The 17,045-nt window shown below is 39.0% G+C and overlaps 1 protein-coding gene across 1 annotated transcript in view; it reads left to right on the top strand.

The window, feature by feature from the left end:
• GALNTL6 (polypeptide N-acetylgalactosaminyltransferase like 6) overlaps window positions 1–17,045 on the top strand; it is a 389,307-nt gene that overhangs the window by 169,535 nt on the left and 202,727 nt on the right. Inside the window, exon 4 of the mRNA XM_088533045.1 lies at window positions 15,780–15,946. Coding sequence (XP_088389171.1) covers window positions 15,780–15,946 — 167 coding nt within the window. The remainder of the gene's footprint in view (window positions 1–15,779; window positions 15,947–17,045) is intronic.

The following is a 17,045-nucleotide window of genomic DNA, read 5'->3' as shown; positions in this document are numbered from 1 at the left end:
GCTGCTCGCAGTGTAAAACGTGTTCCTGTGTGCTTAATTTGCATAAGAAAAATATACTGATTAAGGTGGCAAAATCAGGTTTTGTGCTTCTACTGGTTAAACTTTGAAGCAACTCCATGTGCTGGACCTTTTGGCCTTTAAAGATGCACAGGGATCTGAGAATATTTCCTGATCCGTTGGCAGAAACAAACCCATCTCTCACCTGCAGTTTCTCTACTGTGATTTGGGGCAGAAATCTTAATTCCCTTTCATCTTTAGGAATGTATCCTCTCTTCAGCTACTTCATATTTCACGTGTCCTTCTCATGCATTATAAGGCCGTTTTCAAAGAAAATTGTTGGAAAATTACTTGATTTCTGTGCCAGAAAAAAAGGCATATTCTCCTTACTAAATGATAAATTGAGAGTAATTCCAGTGAGACTTGCAGATATGATCTGGTTTGGTCAGCTTTTGAATGTTAGCAAAGGACTTTCACTTTGTGAAGCTACAGATTAGCTGTCTTTCAGCTTTTGACTGTCATCTTGTGCATGTGTTTGAGGATAATATTGTTATTAAACACAGCCTTTGCATTTGTTCTTCTGCCTGTCTTATGTATGCCACTTGAACAGGAGCCAGTGTGCTCTATTAGTGATGAAGACTCTTTCTCCGAAAATGTTGTCTAACACGTGGTTTAAGAAATCAGATAGAGTAATAGTTCCTATACATATTTGTCCATCATTTCTCCAGCAAAAGTATTTTGGGTCTTGGACCAGGGATTTTCAGCACCACCTTCAAGCGACTGACTTTCTGGGATGTATGCGAAGATAGCAGATAACCTGTATTTTTTTTTTTTTTTTTTAAACCCAGATGAGTCTTCTCCTCCTTGATCTCCTTAGAATGTGGGCTCAGGACTTGCAAAATACTTCAAGCTGACAGCAGGGAAGGGAGGAAAAACAAGCAGATGCTTTACCGGTTGAGCTCTGAGAAGCTCAGATTTCTTTCTTTTTTTTTTTTTTTTTTTTTTTTTCCTCCCCTTGGTGTGTGCTGTAAAAATCCCTGAAGGACTGAAGCAGTGACCTTCCATTTTAAGGCTGACTTAACAGTTTCCTTGTGCCCTTAATATGTTTCTGTTGCATCCCTCTAATAATACCCGTCTTGTTTTTTTTCTGTCTCCCATAGCTACTCACAGTGAATTTTTTTTTTCCATTTTTGGGTGCTCTTTGGTGTATTGTTTCTGTACCAATCTCTTGCAAAAGTAGTTTTGCAGTGGATGCCCTCTCCTTTACATTGGAAAGTTCCCTATTCTCCCCATCACCACCCTTTGGATTTAAGTAGAGAAGTAAGTAGAGAAACTGGTTTTGCTGAACTGATTTTACCTGTAGAAGCTGGGCATGCAAAGGTGAGGTCAGTGCAAAGGATTTTTTGACAGGGGCTGTTTTCAGCCTTTGGTTTTGTGTTGAATTCTAATTCAGCAGGATTATTTAGCAGGCTGTGTTGATTTTTTTTCTACCCTAGTTTACAGCCGTAGATTAGGTAGATTTTAGACATTTATTCCAAATGAGCATTTTGCAAAGATATCTCTATTAGGAAACATTCCTCTTACCTTAGAATGATTGATGAGTGCAGGAGATAATTAATGTCTTCATCCTGCTATATCACTTAAAACAATAGTTCTAGGGCATTGTTCAAACTGTAGGGAAATGGGACAGGTTGCTTTATCCAAATGAAAATCTGGAACAGAAATATTGTCTTAGTTCACTGGGATTTCAGGGCTGAATTGGCAAAAGAAAGAAATTTGGGCAGGCCGAATGTTGTAAGCGGCATTGTAAGCAACACTGACTTGGGTAATATTTAGAGTTAGCACTAGAATTACTATCAAAAAAACTAAAACTTCTATATCAATATTAAAAATAATTTAGAGTCCAGTAGTTTTGGGGATGTTTGTTTTTACTTTTCCATTTCCCCTTCTCCCTATTTAAGGCTACTTTATCCAGTTTGGTACTAGCCTAGGAGGGAACATCGGCATTGCTTCCTACAAAGGAGGAAGAAATGTTACCCAGTTACATGTATTGAATGAAAAAGGTTGCCATATCAACATCCTTAAATATTCTGCCATTTAGTACCAGTTTTATTCAAATAAGAGAGACTGAGTCTCATTCACATTCTGAATAACATTCAAAATGTGACCCTGAGGCTCAGGAGAACAATTGCAATCATCCAGTCTGAACTGTTAATATAAATTCTGTGGCATATCCCAGTTCAAATCTCTAATTCCTTGTAAACAAGAGCATCTGATTTTCTTAGCTATTCATCTGGAAATCAAAGGCTTTAAGCTATTTTTTTGGTAACAGGCAAGCATTATCATTCAAAGCCTCCCCTATTTTTGGTGTATTTTTATAGCTTGATTTTTCAGAGTGGTTCTCCTCCTCTCTACAATTTGTTTATTTTTGAGGTTATTTGTTAATTCAGATGCACAAATCTTTGTTGATTTGCCCAAATAATCTTTTATCACCAGAAATCCTATCCCTTTTTAGGTTCCCATAGTATCTTCTAGTGAAAATCTTAATGTTCATACATGAAGGATGGCCATCTTGATTTTTGTCACGTCTGTTTTCAGTATGTGTATGGTCCAGTGTCAGTGTTTCCAAGTGCTGGCTGCTGGTCTTGCTATGGATGTAAGAGGTAGTGGTATTTTTTTTTTAATAGAAATAAAGGCAGACTTCATTCTATCTGTTCCACATGCTTGAATCTCTCTCTCTCTCTTTTTTTTTTTTTTTTTTGGTAGTAGAAGTATTGAGGCATTATCTTAAAATATTGGAATGTGTTATGAGTTGCTGTCCCTTGTACTTTTAATTAGTATCCTAAATAGCTTTTATATTATATTTGCTATTTTCCTGTCTTCATTGTGCAAAGAAGGTAGGAGAGAGTGACCCATTAAAGAGTGATTAAACCTGTATTCTTTCACAGCCAACAATTGGAAATAGCTGCTATTTTAAAAGAACATTTTTAGGAAGACATAACGTTCTGACATCTACTGATAGACTGTCTTTTGATTATATCAAAAGCTACATCTCTTAGAATAATGGGAAGGAAAGAGGAAAAGTTTTTTGGGGCAAACATGTGGATGGAGAATGGTAATAGAGGAAGAAAGGAAAAGTATCTGTGTTCATGTTGGATGGATAGAGGGCCTTGCTGAAGCCATTGCAGGTGTCTGGTAGGTCTGGTGAACAGAGGGGAATGATGTGGCTTAAAGAGACGGTAAGATGTGAAAAAAGAGGCCTCTAAGTAAGTGACAGAAATAGGGCACGTTATACAGTGAGCTCTTGATTCAGAGTTGACATTCTCGTGTGTCTCTGAAGTGTGGTTTCCAGTATTGTGCCTCATGACGTGGCAAGTTTTTTCTTTCTTCTTTACAGTTAATTTCTAGTTAAGCAGAATGGAGGGGTGATTTTTTTCCTGTCTGCGCTGTTCTATGACAAGGAACAAAGGAACAGAATAGGTTACTTGAGATATTTTTCATGGGTGTGTAGCAGATAAATTAGACTAAGAGCTGGCTGAGTGATTAGTGATGAATAGACTTGATGAACTTGAACTTTCATTTCTCAACTGTTCTGCCTACCAATATGTTAGACATTTTATACAACGTAGTTTGAATACTCAGTAGCTGATATTGCTGCCAAATACTTGCTCTTCCTCATTTCTTTAGTTTGATGTGTACCATGCAAGTCACTTTATTGAAGCTGTTAGCATCCAGCCAGAGGTCTATTTTACTAAACAAGCCAAATGCGAATTGCTCAGACCTATCAGCTCTTTGTTTTAAAAACAAACGAAACCACTTTCATCACTTTTATTTTCACTGATTATTTAAGTTTACACTATTATTATGTGTTTTACTATGCATTGCTGTTGCATATTTCAAAACAGTTGCATGAGTGTTTTTTTTTTTTTTAAAAAAAAAAAAAGGCAAACTGTCACCTTTATTTTAAAAAAAAAATCAAACAGCAACTGCTTGACCATGTGTTCAACCAGCTCTACTTGATACTGGAGCTATTGCGGAAGTCTAATTTTAAGGCATAGAAATAGAAAATGGCTTTTGCTTTTTGTAAGACATTAAATGATAAATGTTACCATATAATGTTGCTTTAATGACTGGATGACTAGAAATCATCTCTGCGGTGCTAAAGTTCCTGTCACATATGAGAGGATTTCCTCCTTGTCTGTACAGAAGGAACTCATCAGCTTTTCTGTCTTGCCTGAAGCTGTGCTTTAAAGAGCATTTGTGTGTGGCTCTGAAAGAAGTAAGTTTAATCATAGCACTTGTGACTTCAGTAACCAAGCAGTAAGGCCAGGCTGCTAGCTGGCTTCTGTGCTCCAGCCCCAGAACTGCCTTTTGCCATTTCTTTCCTTCCAGCTGAAAAGCATCCTTGTTTTCCCATTCCCTCTCTTTGCCTAATGATGACCAGCTCCCTGCAAAACTGAGTATTGGCTCAGAGGCATCCAAGTATTCTCTGCCCTTGTCAGCAGACTCGTAACTCGGGCACCATCTCGCTGTTCAGGGAGCTGATCCCACTGATGCCAAGGGATGCTGAAGAAGCACTCTGCTGCTTCCTTGGCATAGCACAGTTATAAGCTGGCTGGTGTGCCTTGCTCTTCACTTGCTCTTGGGCAAATCTGTTATCTCACAAAACACAAAGCCAGCCAGTTCATTTCCAGGACTTCACAAGTTGGTTTAGTTGGTTTCTCTGCAGAGAAACCTGCTTCAAACCCGTGTTTATTATTATTACCTTGGCTTTCTCTGCATGCAAGTGATTAAACTTGAGCTGTCCTTTTAGCAAAGTAGGGAGAAAGCTGGAGGTTATTACTCTGATTGCTCCTCAAAGAGTTTTATGCATTTGCTGAATAAAGCAGAGAAGGTGCAGTGTCTTGCATTCCAAAATGTTGCAGGCAGTGTCCCCATTTCCAAGCTTCACCTGCTTGTTCTCTGAAATTGCTTCAGGGCATCTAATTCAAAGTGCTCCTCAAAAACAGGCTCAGGAATATTCTGTACTCGAAAGAAAACTTCTGGCCTTCTGTCTCTGACATACCCGTTGTCAGTTCTTTCTCTGTAGGTCTGTATTAATGGTGACAAATAACATGGAATCATTTCTACATAGGTTTCTTTCCCCCCCCCCCCCATTTTATGTTAAAAATAGCTAAAATGTGGCTGAAAATTGATTTCCTCTTGGTGGAGAAACAGGCTGCAGTGTTCTCCAGTGAGGAGAGTCTGTGCCTGTTATTACTGTGATAGTGTTGATTTTATTTACAGAATAAAATTTGGTGAAACAATTAAGTTTATCCAAGTGTTTATACAAGTGCACAAGTAATAGTTCTTGAGGCTTCAGATGCATTGTGTATTACCTATACTGCACTAATGCCTCCCACACTGCTGAGAAAACAGCAAGCTGCAATAAATGTAACTGAACTCCAAACATAATGAGGAAAGGAATGCTTAAGGATATTTATCCTTCAGCCAATTCTGTGCATATGGCACTGGCCAAGCAATTAGCATCTGGCAATAGCTCAAGCCAGAACTTCTAACTCTCAACTCCAATATTGCCCTTAACTTGCACTGCTGTGACTTCACTAAGATGGATGAGAAATATGGAGCGTCCTGGGGATCCTGCCCTGGCACCTCATAGGTGAATGTGGTGATGCTGAGAGTTGTTAATGTGATGAGAATTCAGGATAATCAAATAGCTTTATGAAAACCATTGCTCTTTTTAAAACTTCCTCTTGCCTCCTTTCCAAGCGTTTTGTCATACCATAGTATTTATTGATGCAATCAGATGTGTGTCTTGGGGGAATTTGTATGAAGCAGCCCATTTCTAAGTGTTGGGATTTCAGGCCCAGTGCTAGTGACACACAGGGAGCCCCAAGCAGTAGGCTCTGGCTGACAAAAGAAATAGCTTTTGTGCAACGTGTAATAAGGATTGCAAGTGCACAGCAAGGCTAGAATGCTAAGGCAACATCTCTGTATTTTGCCTGGTTTAGGTTACAGCTGGTAGCCGTGGCCCAAAGGGTCTGACTGCAGCTCTTCTGCGTCTCCTGCTCCCTCAATTTGCCTGATATATCCCAGACATGATGATTGGTGTTGATGATATGTGTGCTTGAAACGCATCAGATTTTCTGGCTGTGTTTTGATCTTACCCCCTTAGGACATAGGAAATGTGGTTTTGGGTCTGCCTGTTTGGCCATTATTTTATCCTGGGAGATGCCAAGAGATATATGTGAGCCTGGCACTGCCTCCAGCTTGTTCCCCGTGTGCTCGCTCAGCATCCACAGTAACTGGACTTCAAACATGTCCCTGCCTGTATCCATTAGTATCCTGGTATGCATGTTCTTGTTTAATTTTTATTCAGACTCTCCCCCTGTCTGTCCTTGCAGCCTCCTGCATGCAAAGATAGCTGTCTGCTGTTTAACAACAGAACGTTTTAAATTTTCATCGAATGCCCCCTAGTTATGATATTGCCAGGTTTGGCGAGCAACAGTTGTTCATTCACCCGATGCACCAGCCTTTGGAGGGTTTTCTGTAAACTCCAGTTGTACTGTTGCTCGAGGCAGGAAAAGCTTCCAGCTACCCAGAATGTGCCCTGTGAGCTGGGCAACTGCAAAACTGCTGCTCATCAGTAGCAGACCTGAGATACTGCAGAGAAACTGAGTTTGATTCTTCCCAAATTTAGGGGGAGCAGGAACAGGGGCAATCAGATTGTATTTGTTTTCCAAGAGTTGTCTTTACATCCTGTGAGGCCAAAGCAGCTTTATGTGTGAATATAGCTCATAGACAGAGCAATAGATCCTGTCACAGTGCAGGGGTGAGGGGGAGAAGGAGGAGCTGGTGTTCAGTGGGAGAGCTACGTAAAGGGCAACCTGTATAAATGGTGGAATTTCGTCTTCTTAAACTCTGGGCATTTATGGGATACGAGCCAATTGGTTTAACCTTTCATTCCTGTGGAATGGAAGATGGAAAAGAAGCATTTCTACGGGATGGCGTGTATCATTCAAAGCTGGATGTTTGAAATATATCAGGCAAAGTATCCTTAGAGGTGTGCTCATCTCTCTACTAATTGATCTAAATTTTCCTCTTAGTTGTTTCATGCGCTGAATACTGAGCAGCACGTCAAGGGATGATTCAGATCTGATAATTTGGTTGCAGGAAGTTTACAGCAGGCAGCAGTCTGGCCGCTGCCCTCGTCGGAGCAAGGCCCCAGGTAAAAGCAGGGCGAGAGGCGAGCGCGTGCGGGAGCCTCGGCCCTGCCGCCGGGGACACCTCGTGGCAGCTACTTGGGCTCATAAAGGCCGCAGGGACCCCGTGAGGCTGCTGCTTGGGGCATAGTTGGCCACATGTTCAGCTCCTTGGATTGTGGCTGGATGTTCAGCGTCGCTAATGTAGGCGTCACCGTGTCAAGACATCTAGCACGTTGAGCGCTGTGTCAGCATGTGGCATACATACCTGTAACCATACATCTTGAATTTTCTAATGGCTTTTGCATCCAGCAGGAAGGGACAAGAGCTTTGAATGTTCAGTAAAAACAAAATTGCTGATAAAAGTGAAGGCTGTTTTGACCAGGTGCCTGGGAAATTTCCTGTTTTGATGTTTGGAGGGACAAGGAAGAGATAAGAAAAACTTTAGGGAAAAAGGCTTCTTCATGATTCAGCTGAAGTAATGGAAGGTTTGCTTTGTTCACTGAACTCTCAAGAATACAGAAATATAATAATTATATTAAATTTCCTGTGCTTTGAGCGGGGAGTAATAAATAAAAGAAGGTATCAAGGACAATGCTTGCATGCAGAGATTGCTGAAGAGGACCAGAAAGAATTTAAAACAAGAGTGATTCTGAAGGTTCTTCCTGTGCTCCGGCTCTCTCACATGGTTGGTATTTTTGGCTGATTTGTATTATCAGTTAATTGAAGTATAGATAATGAAGTGACCACTATTCTTTTTTCTGTACTCAGGGACAAAAGCCTTTTATTTATCAATGGTCTGTTTTAGCACAAGTGTCACGTCAGACTTGTAAGTTGTCTGGATTGATATTCTCATCCTCATAACTTCATCACTCCTATCAGCCTGCTGGACTCCCAAAGAGGGATTTCTGTTGAGCACTCATTCAGGTTTGCCAGTTGGAATAACTAATTACTCATGTAGAGGTCTTGCTGTCCTTCGCTTACAAAATCTTGAGTCTGAAGGCTATCCAGTTGCATATAAAAATGTATAGAGCACTAACTTGATATTTGAGAGCTTTTTCTAATTATGCTTCGGTTTTCCTCCTTATTAGATTAACAAAAGCTAAATCTACAGGCCCAGGACTGGTGAGTCTTTAGCTTTGCTCTTTCAGCTTGTGTGCCTTGGGCCTTCTCTCATTCGAAGAGGTAGCAGAGCTATAAGAACACTCCTGTAGAGTAAGACAGTTGAGGTGAGAACCCGGTGTCCATCCTGGATGTGCTTCATGGGTTTAATTGCATCTTTCCAGCCAATACTAATGACTGATGCCCATTAGTTTTGTTATGAACCACCTGGTTTAGTTTCCTTCAGAAGGAACCCAGTGCTTCTGCTCTGAAACTGTGTGGGGAATGGGATCCGCTGAGAAACTCGCTTCAGAAGCGAGCTCCTGATTCCACCTGAAACACGGACGCGTGCAAGCTCTTCTGAGAAAAGCAACAGGCTCCAAGCGGTTCAGAGGACTTGATGTAAAATGCCTTCCAACCAAGCATAGTCCCAAACACCTGAGTGCTTTCCTGTTGGGAAATAGAATAGTTCCATCCACTGGTGTGGGGCAAACCTGAATTTCTTGCAACAACAACAAAGTGAGATCTTTGCTCTCTGGCAGTATTTCCCCTTGTTATTCTATGTTTCCTTGTGTTGAGTAATGCTCCCAGAATTTCACCCTGTAACGTGATATGTTGTTCTGAGCTTTCTGCCTGGTTAGATACTGCTCCTGCCATTCTCTGCCCTAATGCAGGTGAGGAAGGAACTACTGGATGAAATGTGTTCCAGGATTTATTTTGTACCTGGAATTCTATATATGCTAGATAGGTGATAGAATACAGTTTATCATCTTTAATTGGTTTAACGGATTTTTTAAATGACTGTCAGTGTCCTATTTCCATAGGACACTGAACTTTGATACAATCTTCCGTGTTAGCAGCCATCTGCTTAGCATGGAGAGGAGCTATTGCTGCAGGGGGTGCCTGACTTTGGTGTTAAGGGGTGTGTGGGTGTAAAGGAGAGCTTTGGAGTGTGATGGGCAAAAGGTATAGAAACCATTAGGATTTCTGAAAGAAATTCAACTTCAGTTGCGCATCAGGTTTTATTTGCATCCTCAAGTAAGGTGTTCAGAAAGCACTTTGAAACAACATCAACAAAAGGTTCATTCTCCTTTAGTCAGTCTAGATTCAAAACACAGAGGCTTTATCTTTGGTTACACTGAGGTCTGAATTTTAAGAGAGAAGCAGAAAAGTTTGGCTAAGGTAAATGAATGAATTTTGAGCACCTCTTATTTTTCTGTAATCCTCTAAAATTGTGTTTAAATATATGCAATATGTAGATTCAAAGTGCTTGCTAGAATTTGTTGATTCATAGGTAATAAATTGCAAGGTTTAAGCTGAAATACATAGTTCCAGTAATAGATGCCTGCTGACGCAAGCTTGCTGGGGCTGAGAGGTTTTGAGATGTCATGAAGTTATCATACACATTCATTTTTCAAAGCCTATATTTAGTATACGAGGGTAAATTGATAACGCTCCTAGAGTACGCTGAAAGGTGGTTTTTATTTATTTTTTCTATCAGCTTCCTATGATAGGTGGTGGTTTTACACCTTGCTATCATCCTAAAGAAAGCTTTGCAAATGTCCATAATCATGCAGCATGTGGTAGAGCTTTCCTGGCTCGTGATGTTCTTCCCCTTGTTAGATAAACCATCTTGATTTAAATCTCTCTATTTGACTTCTTTGAGCAGAGTTTTGGAGAGCCTGTCACCACCGCAGGCCTAAGTGACCCATCGGGCATCAAGTGCCCAATTCAGCTCTGCGGTGAGATCTCCTGCGCTCGAGCTGCGAGCAAACCTAGATACAGAGCACAGGACTTTCCCTATCTGCTTTCCTAGCCCATTAGTTCATCATTAATACTTTAATAGCACTAATAGCAATAATGTAAACTCTTTCTGCTGTGCAACTTTATTTTTAGGGCATGCCTACTTCCCAGCTGTGAGCTGCTGTGAAAATAAAGATTATTTTCCTCTCCATCAGCTCACATCCAAGCTAATCTCCCAAAGATTTGTGAAAAGGCAGTAGAAATTACTAGTTACCACTACTCCATCAGCTGCAGCCGACAAGGCTAGATTAGAACAGAAACTGTATGTCTGGAGCCTGTTGCTGTAAATTGAATATCTTGACGTGCTAAGACAATTACTATGTAAATGTTCCCTAAAAAATGTTTCATAGTGGCAAGACAAACCTTTCAGCAGGTCTGTCTGCAACTGGGTGCTGGAAGTTACTGTATTCCCCACGATAAAGGGAAATAAAAGATCATATCTGAAAAGTAGCTCAAATAAGAAGGAGTGGCCTGACAAAACCGGGAGGGAAAAAATGAAAATCTCAGTTTCTATTTTGCACTGACTTCCTTCGGCTCTTTCTATAGGAAGAGAAAACGGGAGGAGGTTACTTTTACAACGTGGTAACTGCTGTAGTAGGCTGCTGTCTCGCTTCCTAAGTGCAGCGAGGGGGTGTCTGCAGGACATTTAACTTCTCCTGCGCTCTCATGTATCAGCAAGGGCAGCTTACAAGGTTGCTGATGTGTCTAGAAGGCCCAGGAGCTGGTAGCTGGCCAAGACACTGCCACCGGTGTCCCTTAATGTGCATAAAATATTGTTGTTGTTATAACCACAGGGCCAAACAAATTGCTGCTTTTATGAATTGGCTTTTGCTGCAAAGTGGCTGAAATGGTGCCAGCGCTGCTCTCCTTTTCTCAGCTTTTTAGAAGCTCGTTTTCTTTCAGTTGCTCTTCCCTGGAGCTGGGAGCCGGGGCTGGATGTTGCTGTTTGCAGACCGGCTTTCAAGGTCGGAGCTTTGCAGTTTGGTGGCGTTTGTTTCTTTCTCCTCCCCTCACTATACTCAAATGTTGTAGGAATTATTCTTCACATTTTACAGCAGGGAGCTAAACAGAAACATCCCTATACGTTGAAGTAACAAGACACTTTGTTTCTGCCGGGTGAAAGTAGGGCGTAAGTGGGCTCCCTTTTTGAGGCAAAATGAAATCAAAATAGCCCTGGGATTCTCAGGACTGAGTAACAATTTGGATTTTTAAGTCCCTTTCAGTATTTCTCCTATAGAGTGGTCCTTATTTAAGCTGTGTTATGTTGGTATCTGCTGCAAATAGTTTTCTTTCCTTTTTTTTTTTTTTTTTTTTCTCCTTTTTGTAACAGATAATACTTTTTTCTTCTTCTTCCTTTGGCAGGTTTTTATTTTGGGAATAATGCAATCTCATGTTCCTTTAACCTTCCAAAAGTCTTCCAGAAACATAAGAAAGGAACATTTTTTTGTTTGTTTTCCTCTCCCTCCCCTGGAAATCTTTAAATTTTGTTGGCTAAATTGGTAATGGTATTTTCATAATTGTGAGGATCTGGGAAAGGGAAATGCATAATGCCTCCTGCAGTTTTGTGTTTCTAAACTCTTTTTTTTCCTAATTTAATACCTTCATTGAAGAAAGAAAAAAAAAAAAAGTTAGATTTGATGCAGAACTTATTCCGATACTAGTAAATTTATTAAATAAGTAAAAAGCTAGCATAAATGTTATGCCAAGCATTTATGTCATGCAATAGTCATTCTCCCGGCCTTAACCACTGAACCTATTATTCACCATTATTTAACAGCTAAGTTATGCTGCACTTAGATAAGTAATACATTTAAATACAAGACAAAACGCTGTTAGTATACTACAGATACCTTTCTAAAGATATTAATGTTAAATAAAAGATGCTTCTGCTCAGTAGGGGCACTATCCTAGGTGTCAGGTTCTTCTAGCCCTCAGAATTGTGTTCATGCCCTGAGCCCCAGCTATGTACATCCTGCCCCCGCCCACTAGCCCTAAATTTGCTAATTCAGAGAGTTGAATACTTTTAAAGAAAATCCCTGGCTTTCCAACGTCTTAAAATCTCCTTTGATACCAACCATTATTTTCTTTTTTAAAGGGAAAACAGAAGATTGGTTCTGTGTGAGGTTTTTTGACTGTGTCCAAGCTGTTCCTGGGACTATGTCCCAGTCTCTTTCAGTGTCTTTTTGGTGGGCTGGCAGGGAAGCTCCTTAAGAGTAACTCAAGTGTTAACTCTAATACATCTTTAGACTTCTTAGGACTAAAGAATACTAGGGCAAGATACATGCTTTATGTATATACTCCCACTTCAACTACATAGTAACTAGGAACCATAGCCAAGATGAGAATGATGATGTTCCTTTCCCTGTTGAAGCCACTAGTAATGTAGAGTTTTTGTGAGATAAACTGAGAAGATCAATAGTATAGGCAGAACAGTCCCAGTGACTGAATACCACTCCTTAATAGCTCTTAAAAGAAAAGTCTCATAGGACACACACCTAATGAGACTGCATGCCATGGAAGAGCCATACATTGCCAGAATGGGCAAGTGGTTGAATTCATCTCTGTAGCTTTGCCACCTGTGAAGCTAGGGATAACACTGAATCCCTCCTCTTGGGAGGACAGGAGGTCTGGAGCTGACCAGCTGGAATGTGTCACTAGATGTGCAGGTGCTGCCTCTTTGCTAGAAGGTGCTGATGGTGCAGCGTGGTTTACACCTGTGGATATGGTCTGATCAGGAACACGCAGTCATAAAATAGAAGGACCAGCTGGGAATTAGCACAAATACATGTGGATAACACATTAAAAATTGAATAAACTTACTCAATTATGTACAGAAACAAAAATATTGAGGTAAGGATGAAAGCGAGGAAAAATATATCAAAAATGGTGGAAGAATAGTCAAAGAACGTAGCCTTAATACTCTTGAATATTCATCCTTCTCCCTCGAGTAAGGGCAATGATGTTGAGTATACAAGCATGGCCAAAAGTGATTACTTGAACACTTTTGCAGAAATTATTGCAATCAAAGCTGAAACAAGCATCAGTTTGATCTGCTAATTTCAGGCAGATTGATGTAGTTCTCTCCCCTGAATCTCAAAGGTAAAATTATACAATGTCTTGGAAGAAAAAGCTCCCATGACATTTGATAAGTTTATACTAGGAGACTTTTCATTCCAATAAACCATTTTGCAACACATGCAGAACTGAGTTATGAAACTGAAACAACCTGTTTTCATCAGCATTTACTATTTAAATCAATCTTGTCATGGCAAATATCTCTGAAAATAATGCTAGGACAAAAACTGATTCTGATGAAAACAAATTAAAATTAGCAAATAATACCTATTATTATTATTATTTTGAAATACCTAGCTGTTGAGTAGTTGAAAGTTTTTTTTTTGTTTTGTTTTCCCCTACCAATTTTAACATTCCGATTTCTTGATCAGAGGACATAATACTAAAGCTCTATGTTGATATGGCTGCATTTATCAGTTGCACTGTGTTTTCTTTGAGAGTACTCGTTAAGTTGCCTTCCTGTAGCCCAGGTAGTCAACATAAACCTTAATCAATGGACTTATGGTTTGGGTTTTTTTTTTGTTTATTTTCCCTGACATTTATCTACTGATTACATCTTTAAAGACTTTTTAAAAGAATGTAAACAGATTTCGGAAAAGAAACATTTTACTTCTGCTCTTTGTTTTGTTTCATAGGAGCAGTACTTGAACAAGAAAGAACAGTCTGATGTGTTTGGGATTTTCTGTGTTGGGCTCTTTCTTATCCTGTAAAAGATGTACTCCAACATGTCTGTCTGCTTTACAAATGATGTGAGGAAGAACTTGTTAGCTCTTAACTTGTGTTGATGGGAGATAGATGCTGAAGAAAATCTTGTTTTGGGGAATGGCATAAGAACTACATGTCTGTGTAGCAGTTGCAGTTGTTCTAGTCCAGGATGCATCATTGTAAGCAAAGTGTTGAAGACCGTGGGTGAAACTTGGTTTTCTTGGTTCTTCCTAGAATGTTAGGGTGCGTAGTTAGGATTTTTTTGCCTTTATTTTATTTTTTTCCCCTTCTCTCGCTAAGCTCAATAATGATCAGTATTTTCTGCACAACTTCATACGCTTGGAAGCTAACTGTCTTTGTTCCCGTGAACAATTATGGAATGAATACTACCGGGGAAGTTTCATAAAGTGTAGTTTATGCAAATATCTTGTAACTTGTAATTGGTTTTGGACCTGTTTTAGGAACAAATGACTAGAGCACAAATTTAAATCATACTTGTAAGAAAGTATTCAAAATTTTTATTTTTATTTTTTATTTTTATTTATTTATTTATTTTACTAGCAATAGTGTAACAGTTAATATTTTCCTAACACTCAACTGCAGTAGCTAGCATAAGGGTTTTTTTTTCTTTTCTTTTTTTCTTTAGAACATTACATCAGTGAGATAGCTATGTATAAAGTGGTAAATATTGATTTCCAAATGGCATTTATAAAGTGGAAATGCAAACGAGGCTCCAAATATATGTAAATCAACATTATAACCTACAGCAGTATTTGGTATGCATGGTTATTCTTTCTGTAAGTAAGCACTGACACTTCAGGAAAAGATGTAAGCAGCAAACATCTGTATTTTTTTTATTATACTTAGAAACTACAGGTGTGTCTCTCTTTCTCTCTGTTTTGGCTTTAATCTTTATCTCAAAGCAGTCATGCCATTCTACTTGCACTTACACCTTTATCAAGGTGCAAATTTCTCTTAGAGAAAGAGAATTCACGTAATGACTTTGTCCACAGAGCTGAAAATGCCATATCAACAACAGGGAAAATCATCCTTTTTGTCAAAAAGTGGAAACGATGAGATCCTATTAGCTTCAGCAAACATTTATTCGTGAAGTGTTCCCAGCTATTAGGAGAGCCTGAATTGCAAGACCATTATTTATTTTTAAAGGATATGTTTATTGCTCAGATATATAAATAAGTCAGTATTAAAAATGGTGATTTTCAGCACTCGCATTATATAGCTGCTCTTTACTTAAGGTGCTGAAGTGCTCTGCTTTCATTTAGGAAGTAAAATGTTGTTTACATTTTCTTGCTTGTCTGTATCTTCAGTGATGTTGTAGTATTTCTGTACTTAATAGCAGCAATTATTTCGGTGGTTTGTATATAAAGTTGGGGTTGTACTTGTAAATGTTATTTACATGTTATGGATAAATGCCAGCTAGGATAATAATGTTTGGTTGCTTTCTAGTTTATCTTGTGGGATAGTAGACTATTTTACAGTTTTTCTTTGATTTGAACAAAAAAGGGTCTAATTTTAGATTCTCTTTAACATGTGATTCTAAAAATATTCCTGCTAGTGAAAGGATTTGTCATCTTGAAATCATGTTGTAGAAAGTGTGTCCATTATCATTACTCAAGAAAAAAGGCTACACTGAATGAAAGAGTCTAATTCCAATTAGTTGTGTATTTGTTTAGAGTTGTAGTATATGGCAAGCAATAGCACATGGTTTACAGGTATTTTAAATACTTTATTACTATTGACGAGTTTGTTCCAAGTGAAAGTGCTGTTGGATTTGATGCCGCAAAACCCGATGGCAGAATGGCCTGAAGGAGCGGTGGTTTATGCAGGTTCAGTCTCTACGTGTGTATTTACGCATGTGTTTGCTCCTCTTTTCAGCTGTAAGCACAAGGTCTACCTGGAAAAGCTACCAAACACTAGCATCATTATTCCATTCCATAACGAAGGCTGGACTTCCCTCTTACGCACGATACACAGTATCATCAACCGCACGCCCGACAGCCTCATAGCAGAAATCATTCTTGTGGATGACTTCAGTGACAGAGGTAAGGCCTAACAGTTTCTGCTTTAATTTGGAATTTAGTGTGACGTGGTCTCTACAAATTGGTGGCAAGAAGTGAGCACACCTCACTGTCCGACTGCTTTCCACGAGAAGCACAGTTGGGAGGGATTAGAAGCATTGCATCGATTAGAAAGCCTTGCTTATCTGACTTTTAGATATCAATAAACTGAAAAATAGAGGTGCTTTTTTGAATGGTTTTCAATTTTGAACTTGTACATTTTTTGTACCACGTGTTTTGAGAAGAGCTCTTCTAATATTTAATAAAAATATGCACACATCTATACCTTGGATTAAATAATATTGAGTTTCAAGTCAGGTAAGTAATTTCAGTATACCTGAAGAGTACTTCATTATTCTGTTGGAGATACTTTGAACTCTGTTTACCTGACATCTACTTTTTTGTGGACTTCTTTTTACAGATGGATTTTGTTATGTTGAAAAATATTAACTGATTTCTCCATTCCCAGGTCATTTCCAGTTCATTAAAAAAAATGTAAAAAGAGTTACTGAAGCAGTGTCTTGGTTTAATGGTACTGATTCTGCATCCTGTACTCACTCTTTTCTAGACTGATGGGGACAGGAGACCTGCTGAAGACAATTTAGGCTAAATATTAGATCTAATCGGGTACAATGGTTGTCAAATCTGGTAGAATCTTTGCTAGGAAAGTTTACTGCAGTGTTGAAGATGTTACCACATAGTGATAAATTCATAGTTGTTTTTCATTATTTGCTTTCTCCATCAAGTTTTATGTGACACATGGCTGCCATATAGGTGTTTACTTTCTTATGTGAAATCTGTTACATAGTATTGAAGCAATATTGTGTATATTATACAAATGCTTGGGATACTTTTAGTAGAAGGTTCTCTCTAGAAGAAACCTAAACAGCATTAGATAGTTGGAAGTGAGACTATAGCATTTGAACACCACTGAATTTATGTTAAAACTAGGAATTAAATGACCGGTATTTTCCTCTTAGAAAAGGAATTCCTATTCTATTTATCACTCCCTGCCCAAAGTCAAATTGTTTGGAAGCAGTTGTTAAAAAAGTTATTAAAATGTTTTAGTAACCAAAACGTTGGA

Source organism: Tinamus guttatus, unplaced genomic scaffold (assembly GCF_059628265.1).
Source record: "Tinamus guttatus ecotype Peru unplaced genomic scaffold, ASM5962826v1 Tinamus_guttatus_pri_ptg000476l, whole genome shotgun sequence".
NCBI classification, from domain to species: Eukaryota; Metazoa; Chordata; class Aves; order Tinamiformes; family Tinamidae; genus Tinamus; species Tinamus guttatus.
This window is presented reverse-complemented; position numbering and strand designations above follow the sequence as displayed.